This window comes from Euprymna scolopes, chromosome 28 (assembly GCF_053919585.1).
Source record: "Euprymna scolopes isolate OS-2025 chromosome 28, ASM5391958v1, whole genome shotgun sequence".
NCBI lineage: Eukaryota > Metazoa > Mollusca > Cephalopoda > Sepiida > Sepiolidae > Euprymna > Euprymna scolopes.
The window spans coordinates 50,335,005-50,350,702 of record NC_136509.1 but is presented as its reverse complement, the minus strand read 5'-3'; the positions used below and the strand labels follow the sequence as shown (position 1 = coordinate 50,350,702).

Genomic DNA, 15,698 nt, shown 5'->3' with positions numbered 1-15,698 from the left:
CTCCTTGAAAAGAATGAAGCCTAATTTTGTGTACTATGTCAGGAACCTTTCATGATGGACCATTTTCTTACAAATAGTTTAGACTTGAAACATCAAAAATATAAATAAAAAAAAAAGAAAATAAATAAATTGAATGATAAATATTCAATTTGATAAACTAAAACTAAATATTTGAATACTTGACAAAAATTGGCATCTACTAATATGCTCCAAAATAAACAAAGGAAGAAAAAAATTATATATGTATTTATGTATATGTATTAGTGTGTAAGTATATATATGTGTGTGTATGTATATAATCAATATTTATCACTTTGGACCCGTTTTGAAATTAAATGATCATCAAGATTTAAATGGCATTAAAATTAAACAATCAATCAAAATTAAATCACAAAATGGCATTGTTTTTTAAAATGACATCTTCAGGAGAGTATATGTAGAATAGTTGAGATTGAAGGTTTCGTTTACAATGGAAGGCTAAGGAAAATATGGGAGAAAGTGATAAAAATAGACGAGGGAAAGAGGGATAAATAAGGACCTGACCAGAGATAGATTAGTTTGAAAATCATTTTCTAAAAATCATCCAATGCATGCTAGCAGGTGAACAGATGCTAAACTAAAAGTGATGAAATGAAAAATAAATGTGACCTTTTGGAAGGAGGTCAATGTGTGGAGCAGAATTGTTAGCGACAAGTAAGACACGTTTGAAAATAACTGCTTTTCATTTACTTGACCTTTTTGACCTTCTTTTTGATCAACTGTATTCTTACTATTATTAGTTGACTCTGTGTCTAACTTTTCTGCTGTCCGAGGGAAAATAACCAAATCCTTCTCAAAAATTGAAAATGATACAATGCTTACTGGCAAAGATTGTGGAATTGGCATTTCATATGCAAGTTGTGTTGGTATATAGTTATATATATATATATATATATATATATATATATATATATATATATATATTTCATTTATTCACATAAATTTACTGTACGAAAGTATAGATTTATGCGTAAACTTTAAGTATTTACTTCAAAAGTGCTCAATACGTAGGTAGAGCTAGTTAATAATTTATAAAATATATATGGCGATTAAGCTACACTGAATATTCTGCGTTTCATCCAACTATAGGATTCGTCAGGCTTATGCGCGAATTCTGTCGTTGCTTCTTGTTTTTATACATGTTGAGGATTACTAGTTGGCCAATCAGCTTTCTAGTATCCACCGCGCCCCTTCCTACCAGCCAATGGGCATGCATTTTATCAAACAAAGGATCTGTTTTAGAGCTAGGTTAGTGGTTTTAGGTGGCCGTTCTACTTCTTTTTTTTTTTTTTTTTTATATACATATAAATATACCTATGTGTACACAATAATGCACATATATATATACATATATATATATATATACATATATGCGCGTGATCGTTTATGTATATTCATGTTTATTTAATTTATTTATTTGTTTGTTTTCTATTGTTATTGTTAGTTTTAAAGCTATTTTGTATCGCTATCCTAGAGTAAGTTTTATTTTGTGAACACAGTTGTTTGCTATTTCCCGCCTACAGTTTAATAGATTTTGAGGTTCTTTAAAGTACAGGATAGAAAATTTTTCATGGAGGCATAATTTACATGGGTCGTCTAAATGTCTGCATGTGGTAGCTTGTCTTATTATTTTCCATTCGACTACCGGCGAATGTCCACTTTCTTTGAGTTCCCAGTATTTATTCGCTAGTGTTGTTTTTATACGGTGTTTTTTATTTTTGAATGTGCTTTTGTGGTCATAGTATCGGGTTTTGAAATCTAAGGAAGTCATGCCTATGTAATATTTTTTGTTATTCGGGTTTTCTTTTGCAAATATTGTTGCTTGATAGATTACGCTTTTTGTTAGACATTTGTTTTGGACTGGGCAAAGTGTGCGGTGTCTACAATTGCATTTATCTTGTTCGTTATTAGTATTTTTATTTATGGTATGGTTGTACTTGTCCGGGGTTGGTTTGTTATTATTATTATTATTATTATTATTATTGTTATTATTATTATTATTATTATTATTATTATTATTATTATTATTATTATTATTTCTGCTAGTGTTGTTTTTATTTCTGTCCTGGTGTCTACTTTTTTTATTGTTTATTTTGTTGTTGTTTACATTGTTTTCATTTAGTATTTTGTTATTATGTGCCTTAATTATCATCTCTAAATTTTCGCAACAACTGTAAGATAACTTCAAGGTATTTTTATTGAAGATTTTGTGTAAGGGGTTGGTTGCGGGAAAGTGGTTTTCAATAAGATCTAGAAATTTCTTGCCAAGTTTTGTTTTTAACATTTGATTGTATGGGGCCGTATACCAAATTATAGTTCTTTTTCTTCTGTTTTTAATTTTATTATAGTTGTTGGTGTTTTGTTGTTTATATTTGATATCTATATTTTTGTATCCACTGTTTTTTAGGGCTGTTTCGTAAATATTGGATGACCTGTTAAATGCATTTTCATCGCTTGAGTTATTACTGAGTCTACTTACGATTGAGTTAGGAATATGTTTTATAATTGATGGTGGGTGGTTGGACTTAGGGTTTACGTAAATTGGAGTAGCGTTATCTTTTAAGTATGGTTCATATGTGTTTTTATCTAAGTTTAACGTGATGTCCAGGAAGTTTGTTATTTTTATGTTAGCTGATATGTCCGCTTTTAGGCCTAATTTTTTCATTTCTTTGTGTATTTTGATAAACTTTGAAAATGACCTTTTAAATGTAATTAAAAACCTAGAATTCCACAATCAACCTAACAATTTCCAACGGAAACTACACAAAATCGTTAGAAACATAAACAAATGAATGTGAAAGCAAACAAAGAAAATGTCAATATCAATAAATATACAAGGTACTGAAAGTTTTTAGTCAATGTTCCTTCTTCTTCTTTCTGTAAGTGAGAAATATGGAAGTATTACAATAGATGAATATGTATTAGTACAGTTTGTTAATTTGTATAAATTTTGTGTTAGATATGTAATACTTGAGTGTGTGAATTTATTTTGTTTTCTAATGGTTTTTTTTTTTTGTGTGTGAAAAGAAACAAGGTTATGCTCTAGATAGAGCATCGGCGATAATGTTGTCGCTACCTTTTATGTGTTCGATTATAATATTGTACTCCTGTAAAAGAAGAGTCCATCTCGTTAGTCTTTGGTTCTTATTAATCATTTTGTTTAGGAAAGTCAGTGGGTTGTGATCAGTGCGAACTAAAATAGGCTGCACAGTCACATTAATGTAAAAGTCAAAATGCTGTATAGCTGATAGTAAGGCCAAGCACTCTTTTTCAATGGTGGAATAATTTTTTTGGTAGACATTGAATTTTTTTGAAAAATAACCAATAGCTTTTTCAAAGCCATGCTCATCTTCTTGAGTGAGAATTCCACCCATACCCACATCACTGGCATCAACCTGTAATTTAAATTGTTTGGTGAAATCCGGTGTTGATAAGGCTGGACTTTCAATAAGAGTTGATTTTATCTTATTGAAAGCATTATGGCAGGAATCAGTCTAATTATATTTTGTAGCCTTTTTTAAGAGATTGGTGAGTGGACTTGCTATTGTGGAAAAGTTTTTGCAGAATCTCCTATAAAATCCTGCCATACCTAGAAATCTCATAAGTTGTTTTTTATTGGTTGGGGCAGGGTATTTTTTTATAGCGTCCACTTTTGCTGAGATGGGTTTCACTTGTCCCTGACCCACAATATGCCCCAAGTATTCGACTTTTGCCTGGCAGAAGTCAGTTTTGTTGAGATTGATACACAGGTTGTTAGTTTGTAATTTTCTGAAAAATTGGGTTAAAATTTTTAAATGTTCCTCCCATGTATTGCTGTGAACGATAACATCGTCGATATAAACCTCACATCCGTCAAAATCCTGTAATATGGAATGCATCATTCTTTGAAAAGTTGCTGGTGCATTTTTCAATCCAAACGGTATAACCTTGTATTGGTACAAACCATCTGGTGTGACGAATGCGGAAATATGTTTGGCTTCGTTGGTTAAAGGTACTTGCCAATAACCTTTCATCAAGTCAAACTTGCTGACATATTTTGATTTTCCAATTGAATCTATACAATCCGCAATTCTAGGAATTGGATAAGCGTCAGTCCTGCTGATTTCATTGACTTTACGAAAGTCTGTGACAAATCTGTAACTTCCATCGGGTTTAGGCACGAGGATGCATGGTGAACTCCACTCACTGTTGCTTGGTGCTATAATGTCGTTTTCCAGCATATATTTAATTTCTTTTCTCAGACTTTGGAGCTTGATGGGATTTAGTCGGTAGAAATGTTGTTTTATGGGCTTTGCATTGCCCACGAAGACATTATGTACTGCTGCTGTAGTTTTCCTAGGAACATCTGGAAAAAGATCTTTGAATCTATTGACCAAAGCACATACATCTTTTCTGTTTTCATAAGATAAATGTATAAGTTTGTTGTTTAGATTGTGTAGGATTTCAGAGTTGTTTAATTTACTGTAATGACCTATTTCTTTTTCTTTAAGAAAAGTTTTTTCAGTGTCTGAAGGTGTTTTGCTTGTGTCAATATCTGAAATAGTTTTCAAAGTAAAAACTGGCCGTGTTGTTGCTGTAGCATTTCTACTTAAGTAAGGTTTTAACATGTTGATGTGGCATAACCTATTTTTCTTTCTCCTATCTGGGGTGTGTATAATGTAATTTACATCATTAATTTTTTCTTTTATGACATAAGGTCCAAAATATTTTGCCTGTAAACAATTAGATGGAAATGGTAAGAATACTAGTACTTTATCTCCTATTTGGAAAGTACGGTGTTTACTGTTTTTATCGTATCTAGTTTTCATTCTAGCCTGAGAATTTTGCAAGTTTTCTTGTGCTAATGTGAAAGCCGAATATAATTTTTCTTTAAATTTGGAAACATAATCTAGGAGATGCAGATCATTCCGCTTTGTAAGCCATTTTTCTTTTAGAAGTTTTAAAGGACCTCTTACTGTATGACCGAAAACGAGTTCAAACGGACTAAAACCAAGCGATTCTTGGACTGCTTCTCTTGCTGCGAACAAAACAAAATGAACTCCATCATCCCAATCTTTTTTATATTCGAAGCAGAATTTTTGTATCATAGACTTGAGTGTTTGATGGAAACGTTCTAGAGCTCCCTGTGATTCTGGATGGTAACTACTAGATCGATATTGTGTTATATACATTTCATCCATCACTTGTTTAAATAGACCAGACATGAAGTTTGAGCCTTGGTCTGATTGAATGGATGATGGGATCCCGACTAAGCAGAAGAACTTAGTTAAGGCTTTCACTATAGTTCTTGTCTTAATATTCCTCCGGAAAGCGGGTAGATGCACACATGATTATTAGCAGATAGATGTTACCTGTTTTTGTTTTAGGGAGAGGACCAACACAATCAACTAGCACTCTACTAAAAGGTTCACCGAAAGCTGGAATAGGTTTTAGAGGTGCGGGAGGAATTTTCTGGTTTGGTTTCCCGACCATCTGACAAGTGTGGCAAGAGTTACAAAAAGCGATTACATCTTGTTTCAATTTCGGCCAGTAAAAATGTTGTAATATTTTGTCATGTGTCTTATTTATACCTAGATGGCCTGACATAGGGGTATTATGAGCTATATTGAGAATTTCCTCTCTGTAAACTTTTGGGATCACTATTTGGTGTATTATCCTCCATTCTTCAGTTAGACTAGCATCTAATGGTCTCCATTTTCTCATGAGGATGCCATCTATCATATAGAAACATTCTCGTTCTTTTTCTGCGTCTTCTAATGGAAGTGCCTTATTTTTTAAAAGACATATTTCGTTATCGTTTTGTTGTTCTTTTATAAGATTATTTTGTATTTCTCCTGTGGTGTTTCCATTACGTACAGTGCTAATATCTAAATGTTTATTTTTATTATTTAATTTTTCTAGGTCGTGCGCTATGAATGTTTCGTTTAATTTTAATAAAGTGTCTTGTAATGAAGTGTTGTGATTTTCTAGCAGTTGTTTATTTTTTCTAGCTCGAGTGAGCACACATATTGGATATAAGTTGTTATCTTCTTCATTTGTGTCTGTTAGATCTATATTATCTGTCATAATCGGATTTGTTATAACTTTACCGTTTGCTAGATCATTCCCTAAGATTAAGGAAACACCTTTTACTGGTAGGGTGGGAAGAACCCCAACTACAACAAAACCGTTTATGTAGCTAGATTGTAAATATATTTTATGTAGAGGTATTTTTGTAGAATTTAAGTCGATACCTTGTAATAGGACGTATTCTCCCGTGAAGGTAGAGTTGGATAGATGTAAAATGTCTTTTTGTAAAAGTGTTTGGGACGCCCCTGTGTCTCTTAGGATTTGTATAGGAGTAGTGTTATTAATGTCACCTGTGGAAACGCAGCCATCGGATAGGAATGGTTTATAAGTTTGCATGATCGAATCTGTATTATTTTTAAATTCATTTGAACTCTGGAGAGATGAGTGAGGGAAAGAATTGATTTTTCTTGTGTTTGCGAATGCGTGGGGTTTGTAGTTTCTATTGGATTCGTTATCTCTTTTTCTTATTCTGCATTCAGATATCAGGTGATTGTGTCTACCACAGTAAGTACATTTAACTATAGAATCAGTTGGGAAAGGGTTTTGTCTGTTATGAATGTTATTATTGCGAGAAAAATTATGAGTTTGAGACCTTATTGAGGATTTATTATAAGAGTAACCATCTAAATGCTTATGGGACAGGTTTGTGTTTTCGTAACGTTTTCGTAAAGTTACCTTATGAGTATCTGCGAGTATCGCAGCGTCATTTATGTTTGTAATATCTTTTTCGTCTAGGTACAATTGTGTGTCTTTGTCGACACATCTGCTAAATTCCTCTAATAATATTAGTTGTGTTAATTTCTCAAAGTCGCCATTTACCTTTTTTGCTCTAAGCCATCGATGAAATAAGTCCGTTTTTTGTCTGGCGAATTCAACGAAAGTTGGATTTTCAAATTTTTTAAAATTCCTGAATTTTAACCTGTACTCTTCGGGAATCAATTCGTACGCATTTAGTATGACAGTTTTAATAGTTTCATAATCTGAGGAATCCTCGTTGTCTAATGCAGAATATATATCGGAAGCTCGTCCTTTTAATACCGATTGTAAAAGAGCTAGCCAATATTCATACGGCCATCCTAACGTTATTGCTATTTTTTCAAAATGAGGGAAATAATTCTCTACTCTTGCTTCATTAAAATGTGGTACGAGTTTTATATTTCGTCCTACGTCGAAGGATGAATTAATTGGTGAGGAATTTATGTTTCTGGATTGCAATTCCAGCTTCATTTTTTCTAATTCTATTCTTTGCAATTCCATTCTTTCATTACTTTCTATTTCTAATTTTTTAACTTCTAATTGTAGCCGTAGAGTACTGTCCTGTATTTTTGAACTATGAGGGTCTAACAAATTTATTTCTTTGAGTTTTGCCTCGATTATATTTTCCATTTCAGCTTTATTCATATTCGGATTTATATCCAATTCGAAATAATCAGCGATTTCTAATAGTTCGGATTTTTTTAACTTTAAGAAGTCTTCTTTTATTGTTTTGGAACCTAAAAAATTTTCTAACGAGAAAGGCATTTTTATGTTATAATTTAATATTTTATATTTAATTAAATTTTTTTCTTTTTTTTTTTTTTAACCGAATATGGAACGCTGTTTCCTTATGTTAACAACTATTTTGAATAATGTAGTTATTTGCGTTAGATTATGTTGGAAAAAAATTTTGAAAGCGTCTGAGTCTCCGATAGTATTTCTGTCTGTTTTTATTTTATTTTATTTTTTTTTTATTTTATTTTATTTATTTATTTTTTTTTTTAAATTACGTAATCACTTCGATATAAATTTAACATATATCTATATGTTATATTGTTTGTTAATTTTATTTTTAATTTTTATATTTTTAATTTTAATTTTTTTTTTTTTTAGTGCATTTGTTTGGCACGGTGAAAAAATTTTTATTTTTTTATTTTGATAATATAGTTATCTCCCTTGCATTTGTTTATAAAATAGTACAATGTCATTCAGTAGACATTTTAATATATATATATTTTTTTTTTTTTTTATGAATGCTAGCGTCTGGTTTGGCCAGATTGTTTTATTTTTATATTTGAAATATTTTCAAATGTTATTTACTTTGTTATTTATCTGAAATTACGTAAGCAAATCAAATTATTATTATTATTTATTTATTTTATTTATTTTTTGAACTATCGTTAGACCAATGTATATATATATATATATATATATATATATATATATATATATATATATATATATATATATATATTTTATAGCGCACCGCACAGCTAATAATAAATATTATGTCATTATCTCAGTAAAGAAAGGAAAGAACGAATCTCTTTATTATTATTTAGTTTGGTATAAATTTTCCTTTTGTATATATATTTATCGGAAGATTGTTGACTAAATGGATTTTTTTTTGTTTGTTTGTTTTTACGAGCCCCCATTTATTACATACTAGCAGGGCTACCCGGCGTTGCTCGGGACCGTATAAACAATGAAAAAACAAAAGCAGATATTGAACATATGTTTTATTCTTAGGGGAGAGGAATCTTTCATCTCAAGTTTTAGCGTTACAAACAAACATTTGTCTTTTATATATATAGATAATGACAGGTTTTTTGGGGGCCCCCCTCGAAGATAACTGATCAGTTGACCAACTTCTAGTGGTCCGTTTGACGTGAAATTTCGATATTTGTCATCCGGGTGATGGGGCTTCGATATGATATCAAATTTGTCAAGTTTGGTTCCGTCTTTCAAAAGTTTTAGCGTTACAAACAAACATACATACATACACACAGACGTTTGGCTTTTATATATATAGATGTGTGCTGATGATAGCTCGTATGTTCTAGGGGTTTACCAGCACCCACACGCAATAAAATTAAAACAAAAGAAAAAGATTTAATGAAAAAGAAATTTATTAAAAAAATAAATTAACAAGAAAAAAGAAAAAGATTATTATTTTTTGAAGGGCGAACTCGCTAATAAAATTGTCTCCCTTAGATTATAAAGAAAGTATTTCTTTATGTATTGTGTTTTGAAATGTTTGCTCTATACGTAATATGTGCTTTTCGGTCAACAAACTCAAAGAATAAATAAAAACTTTACCAGAATCCAAACAGCAGTTCTTCCTTCAGTGAGATTTTTGTTTTTTTACGGCCGTTATGAGGAAGCCGGAATCCGGACGTTGGTTACCTATGTGTACATCCCAAAAATATGTCACGAACTGACTTTACCCACCAATAGCGTTTCTTTTATATGAGTTTTGAAAGGAACTTCCTGGAACATTCTAGAGACTCCAAAAAGAACAAAAAGGCGTTCTACGCCTTTTTATATTTATAGACGCCGATTATTATTTATGTTTATGAATAACGACATTCTAGAAACGTCTTGGTGTTTTAATTAATATATCAATAAACATTTTTATATATTATAAGAAATATTTATATATTTCTTAATCCAATCATAGGAGAGAATATGTTCTCCTATGACACCAGTCGTAAAATACGCTTAAATATGATATTTTGATTAATGCAGATTTTGTATTTATTATTATATTATATTGGACTCAATATATAGAAATGATTTTAAAAGTTTTAAAAAAAATGACTCATGTGCCACTACCGAGAATCGAAACCAAAACGTTTAGCTTATGATTTATTTTTTCCTTTGATGTTAATACCTGAGTTGTGAAAACATGTTTGCTACAAAGCTAAAAATTAAAACATGGGCTAATAGCTATTACATTACGTTACATATTCGTAATGTCGGTGTTTGACCTTCACTTGGCAAATTTCATTTCTTTAGTTTTCACACTTTTGCACCGATTTTCCCTGGCTAAAACCCAAATATAAAGTTTTGCATCTGTTTGAAATCCTGCATAGGTTCCAGGGTTCTTTTATTTAATCCATGGCAGTAGCTTGACCGGAGAAAAGTTTTAAGTAATTTGTAATTGTATTGTTAATATCGCGCGTACTGAGGATTGAGCATTCACCCTCAGGAAAACTGTCACTTAGACCTGATTATTACTTTACACATATCCATTGCTACTTCCACAGATTAAATCAAGGGGTTTGTACAGAATTTCGTACAGATTCCCGAGTTCAATATAAAGATTCCCGGGGTGGACAACAAAGATTTTAGCTTAAGGTGTTGACAGCAAACAGAAGTTGAGACACAATTGACCCACCAAATAATTCAAAATGTGGCGAAGGCAGTCACTATTGTTTTTGTTTTTGTTTTTTTTCCCCCTCTTCATCTCAAGCAAAGCATATTGCCATTTCACAGTCAGCTATTTTAGATCGTCTCTAACAGAGAACTGTGAGGAGGAGCAGCGAGATATGTTCATATTAGATTTAAACTTCTGCAGGTTAATACAGTCAGAAAAGGGAGGGAATTCCAAAGTCTAGCAGTCCAAGAGAAGAAACTATTATAGTAGAAGGCTTTTTGGCATCTAGGAGCTCAGTAGTAAGGAGGTGGGATTTTGTTGCTTGTCGGGTTAATCAGAGGTATGTACATTGAGGGAGGCACAAAAAACTTCCATTGATCAACCAACCTCATTGGCCTACACTTTATAATTGTTGATGCTACTGACAGCCGTATTTTAAAAATACAGTTATCTCCCTTGGAAATGATTTGCTTTGTCAGTCGAGGATCACTGATTACGTGATTGGTCTATAAGAGATTCACATGACCATTATTCAAAAACAATTCAAGTAAATCATTTTAATGCTTTGTACCCACCTTTGTCTGTTATCTTATTGTAACTCGATCGTTTACCAAAAGGAGTGTAACTTAATTAGTTCATGCTGTGGAGACATTTCTTAAAAGGCTGGTATATCCTTGGAATGGCACTACCAGCTCCCTGGAGGGTAAACAATAAATATATATCCTTCAGTTCAGGAGTTGATCCTATCTGTAGTCTTTACAGGCCTTTGGTGGGCTTTTGAGTGGATTTTAGGCAGGATTAACTGACAGAGAGTTAATTATCTAGGTTAGGATCATTTGCTGAAATGAAACACTAAACAAGAATAAGGTGCAAAAAAAAAACAACAACATTTTCTCATATAAAAATATAAAATTTATTTTACATTTCAGCTTCGAAAAAGACACATAATTATAAGCTCATAATTTACCTGATCTGGGCTGTATTACTGTGGCAAACTGAGTTTCACTTCTGACTGCAAATATCTTCTATCTCATGGTGATGAAAAACAGAAAAGAAGAGAGAGGAAGAGAGAGAGAGAGGGAAAGAGAGAGAGAGATGAATACATATCAACAAGTAACAGAGACTGAAATATTTTTATTAAATTTATAAATTCAGCTGATGTCATCAAAGTAGATTTGATCTTTTGACTCATTTGATGCACCCATCAGCCTCGATTGCTTTAACATGACCAGGATTTTATAAACATCTGTCGAACCCAACAAGGATCGAATCCAATTGACAACACATTCTTGGAAATCGCCATGTTTTACTTGTCTCCCCGCAAGTACGAAGGTCAGGTATAAGGCTTTTAAATGTGGAATGTTCTAGCTCCCCCAAAAGTGCATTCATAATTATGCCACATTACGACTTGTGCTTGTGAAACCATGCATATTTTATGTGTACAGGGTGGCCAAAAAGAAAACGGGCCCCAACTCTAATGAGGCCCCATTTCTTAGTGTTTTGTCTGAATGAAATGAAACTTTGGTCATAACTAGTTTATTATATTCAAAAGATCACATCAAAACACTAGGGTCTTTGACCTTTTTTTCTCCGTTCTACAGCATATGTTCTAGATGGCCGCCATTTAGCTTTTGTTTTTTTTGAGTCACCCTGTATATGTTATATTCTTATTGTATTCACATTATTATATTCATTTTTATTGTAGTTTTGGTAGGAACTGTTATTATTACAACAAAGTGGTTTAGTCTTATTGTTCATCTCCATAGTATATCGTAGATAAACTAATGCTAGAATTTGGCTCTGAAGAAAAGAAAATAATTCTTTCTCCTCAACGCACTCATTAACATTATGTGGTAAATTGTTCTTTGACCAGTTTTGTTCTTTTTCTTATAGAAACCAGTGATAGGACTTCCGAAAAAAAAACTTCCGAAAGATAGTTCAGCTAAATCGACAGCATCTGTGGCTAAGCAGGTCGACCATGTTCCCCTTGAAAAATCTATTCAGCTGAGTGAGGAAAAGAAAATTCTTATTAAGGAAGAAGTAAGTCAGTATCTACATTTTACAATTGATCAGTTCTATACCCAGGTTATGCGTTGCATATGTGCTGCATATGTGCTGCATTTGTTTCAGAATTTTTGATATGATGATTGATTATTTGTATTATTTTGATTTTTTTGGTCTGCTGTTCTAATCTTAAATGTTATTTTCACGGCATTTATGTAACCTCCAACCTTCTTCAGGTGTATCTTGTTGAACTCGGGAATATTTCTGTCAAACTCTGGAATCTGCACGGAATTTCAAACAAACTTTTATTTAATCTGTGGGAGTAAAATTCCATTGTTAATTGTATTCTTCTGTGGGTTGACGGCTTAATAATCGGTGTGGGTGACACTCAAAATACAATTGTGAATTACTTAGAACTTCTAATGAGTCGTGGCTGATAAAACGAGAGCATGTACTGCTGTGGATTAAATAAAGTGTTCCAGTCGAAATTTGATGCAGATTCCAGAGTTCGGCAAAAATATTCTTGAGTCTGACAGGATACACTTGAAGATGGTCACAGGTTACATTGACTGAAACGTCGTGTAAATAACACTTGAGATGAGAACATTAGTCCAAAGAATCTAAATAATACAGATTTTGTTCTGATTTGATTGTTGTGTAATATGTATTTCAGAAAGAATGAATAATTGTTTGAATGAACAAAAATTATTTGTGTTGAAATTACTTTTATAGTGACATTTGCATGGCATCATGTGTTTGTTAAATAATGAGAAAAAGTTGAAGTATAAGAAACGTTATGAAAATAACAATCAAAATAAGAACAATAGTCTGAAGATTCCAAATAACATGAATGTGTTGTTATCTCCTATAATAAAAATCTTATCTGTCTCTATAAATGCATGTATGTATGCATGCGTGTATTTATGCCTAAAACTTTTGACAGAGACGATAGATTTTTACAAGATCGGTATTGTTTTGAAGTTTAACCCCTCGGACGATAAATATCGAAAAATTGGCCAAAAGCATGAATTCCTTCACCCTCAACTGGGCACTTTTCTACAGGGAGGGGTCGCTTTTTTTGCCGATATTTTCGAAAATCATCGCCTCTTTTCGATTGTCTACTCTTAATTTAAACTACGTCACTTCCGGTTTGGCAGTGGTCGTAACACCAAAGATGTGACTTTTTTTTCACTTTCTTTTCCTCTTTCCTGCTTGCCTACTACCACATTTTTTTTTTGCACTCGCAATTTTCCTTGTTTTTTTTCTGCTCAACCAACATCCTTACACACACCTCCACTTTCTTTTTTACCTTCGCATCACGGGTTCGAGGCCTGCCTGCCTACCTACTACAACTTTTTTTTTGCTCAACACACACCTCCAAACATCTGGGCAATGTCGGGCACCCAGCTTAGTTAATAATAAAGGGAGATCGTTAATGTCAGATGAGATGAGTTACTTCTCTTGAATAATTATACAAAAAATGGACATTATTTAAGGCAGACATGTTAACTGATCAAGAAATTGAAGTAAGTGTCAGTAGAAACCATGGAAAACATTAACATTTGGATAATTACGGACATCTTACATTGAAGACTTTCTAACAAAAAAAACAAAAAAAACACACAAGATATTTCATGTTGCTTTATTACTTTATTATTGTAGAATCAGATTGCTGCCACCAAATTTTCATATTTCCGACCCTGGTGTCTAACTCTGTCCCGTGGGGAGGCATAGTAAATAGGTACAATCTGCATTGACATTTACTTCATCTTCTTGTGACGTCAGTATATATCTGCCTCAAATAGTTTCCACTTCCTGTATAATCATCCAAGGGAAGTAACTCTTCTGTCATCTGACCATAACAAGATGATGGTCACAAAAAATACATCTTCTCTTCTCTATTTTCGTTTTATATATAAAGAAATTTTTTTAAGTTGGACCTAAATAGCATTTAAGGTAATAAAGCAAACTTTGATTCTGACTAGCCAATGATCATTTGTTATTGAAACTATGATAATAAACTTTGCTATTTTTCTTTTAATTATGTAGTTCAATTAAGATAACAGATAAACTGGAAACATTTTCCAATTATGACTGAAAAAGGAATCATCAAAGGGGGATAATTCAATTTTTATATTTAAAGAAAACATTGTTTCCATTACAATTAATTTTTTTCTGTATAAGTTTAAAAATATGCAAACGAATAAAAATTAAAAACTAAAATGACTTACACAATTGTTAGCATTATATAAAAATAATGTGTTACTTTATTAACTGTCTTTGCACATTAATGAAGTTCTTTCATGTCTTTAGCGACTCTGTAACAACATATCTACAATTTATGGTGGGGTAAACCAGGTAAAGAGTAACATAATGTCAGAAGTTGCACCGACTAAATTGTCTACTTTGTTTTGATGCAACACAAGATTAATCACGTTTCTGAATTTTTAAGATGAGGATCATTTGTATTATTTGTATTCTTCGAACTACTGTTCTCATTTTTGGTATTATTTGGACTGTTTGGACTATTGCTCCCATCTTATTTTTTTTTTTTCTGATGTAACCTCCAACCATCTTCAGGTGTATTCATACTGCATGTTCTTAGTGGATGGTAAAAAATGTTTGGTTTTTTGATTTCCTAATGAACGTAGCAATTAGAAATTTAAAGTCTATTTCTGTTTTTTAATAAATCCGGGTCCATTCTATTGTTTTTGATATGATGAATGTATATTTTTGAGATGAGAATTTATAATTATTTTTTGTATTGTTTGGATTGTTTGGACTATTATTCTCATCTTGGTTGATTTTCCCATAGCGTTTTGGCCAATGTAACTTCTGACCATTTCAGGTGCATTCATACTGGATATTATTGGTGAATAGTGAAAAATGTTCGTTTTTTTTTTTTTTTGCTTTGCCAACAAACATATCCATTAGAAATGCAAAATGCAAATAATGCAAATCCAAGTGTGGAAAAAACAACCAAGATGAGAACAATAGTCCAAACAATCCACAAAATAATTATCAATCCTCATCTCAAAAATATAAAAACTTTATCCTGTTCTCATCTTGAGTATTATTCTATCAACGTTTTGGTTAATGGACCTTCTTCAGACATATCTTGTCTAACTCGGGAATCTTTTTGTTGAACTCAGGAATCTGCAGAAACTTTAAATGGAATCCTTTATTTAATCCATGGGGGTAACATGTTCTCGTTCCATCAGCCATAGAAATCCTAAGTAAGTTGCAATTGTATTTTGAGTATCACCCACACTAAGGAGTGAGCCTTCAATTGAAGCAAAACTCCTAAAATCCATACTAGAATTGTCTGCAAATACCTGTGCTGATAAAGCACTTGGTAAAACTCAGTTGTAAGTCACACATTTTGGAGATTGTTAGGGGCTCGACATAGCTGAGGTAGTTTCTTAATTCTGAAGTCATTGGGCCATTGGTT

General features: G+C 32.2%; 1 protein-coding gene across 6 annotated transcripts in view; it reads left to right on the top strand.

Annotated features, from left to right (window-relative positions):
• Positions 1-15,698, top strand: part of LOC145249606 (uncharacterized) — a 127,859-nt gene that overhangs the window by 64,794 nt on the left and 47,367 nt on the right. For all 6 annotated transcript variants that reach the window (XM_080111317.1, XM_080111319.1, XM_080111321.1 and 3 more), the window contains exon 4: positions 12,137-12,283. In XM_080111317.1, coding sequence (XP_079967443.1) covers positions 12,137-12,283 — 147 coding nt within the window. The remainder of the gene's footprint in view (positions 1-12,136; positions 12,284-15,698) is intronic.